Source organism: Glossina fuscipes, unplaced genomic scaffold, assembly GCF_014805625.2.
Source record: "Glossina fuscipes isolate IAEA_lab_2018 unplaced genomic scaffold, Yale_Gfus_2 44111, whole genome shotgun sequence".
NCBI lineage: Eukaryota > Metazoa > Arthropoda > Insecta > Diptera > Glossinidae > Glossina > Glossina fuscipes.
The window spans coordinates 6502-7443 of NW_023999121.1; the positions used below are offsets into that span (position 1 = coordinate 6502).

General features: G+C 36.5%; 1 protein-coding gene across 1 annotated transcript; it reads right to left on the bottom strand.

Annotated features, from left to right (window-relative positions):
- Positions 1 to 487: 487 nt before the first annotated feature.
- LOC119643042 (probable G-protein coupled receptor CG31760) lies at positions 488 to 916 on the bottom strand (the record flags this gene model as incomplete). The annotated part of the gene is made up of 2 exons (XM_038042397.1): positions 701 to 916; positions 488 to 641 (listed from the first exon to the last, which is right to left on the bottom strand). Coding segments are annotated over exons 1-2 (294 nt in total), but the record flags the coding sequence as incomplete, so codon positions are not given.
- Positions 917 to 942: the final 26 nt, after the last annotated feature.

Below are 942 nucleotides of genomic sequence, written 5' to 3' on the forward strand. Positions count from 1 at the left end.
CATAAAGTATTTAGAAAATACTGGTGAGAACAGTTTTCCAAAATGTAAATACAGGTTCCAAAGACTTCACCAGTCATACATGAAATCGGTGTAAAAAATATATCGTAAAAAATATGTGTATGCGTTTATTAGCATTAATTAGCATTAGCGTGGTTGTCTGCCTAACAAAAAGACGACTGTATTCTCAAAAGCTTTTTTTCCGTTTAGAATTGAATACAAAAGTCGGCTGAAAATGTCCCAAGGTTCTCTCCCGTGCCATGCATAAGGGAGAGAATTGATATAAGGGTTTGTAACTTATGTTATCAAAAGTTTCGTGGCACGATGCAGATTTCAATGGTTTTGATTATAATATTGCGTACCGATAGTCTGGCGATATGCCTTTAAAAGTAGTGATCATATTTTATCGAAAACTTTTTCTCATTTCAAAACACATTAGTATCAAACACTAGACAGCGTAGTATAATTAGAAGGAAAAATTTTTGCTTACCTCCAAGTACATGATCGCGCAACCAATCAGAGTGATTAATAAAAATATAGGACTGGCTACTTTGAATACTTTAACTTTGCGATGATGAAAAAGATAGCCGGCTAATAAAATCGTACCAATCGCACAGCCTATCGATATGGTTAGCAGCGATATTCTAGAATTGTAAACACATCGGTGTGTAAAATAATTATAGAATTATTTTTGAAAACTTACCTAAACGGCCAGTTGTAATCGGCTAAACAGGGTTCCGGACCGCTACAGGCATCACAACCTGGAGCGCATTTTAAGCACGTAAACACATCTGCATAATAATTGCTAATGTTATCCTGATGTTCCTTCCAGGCTATTTCCATTATAGTTCCATTAAAACCATCCGGATGACGTACCGAGTAATAGCCACGCTTGCACAAACACTGATAGGCGCCACGGGACCAAGTGTAAGGTGTAGATAAAAT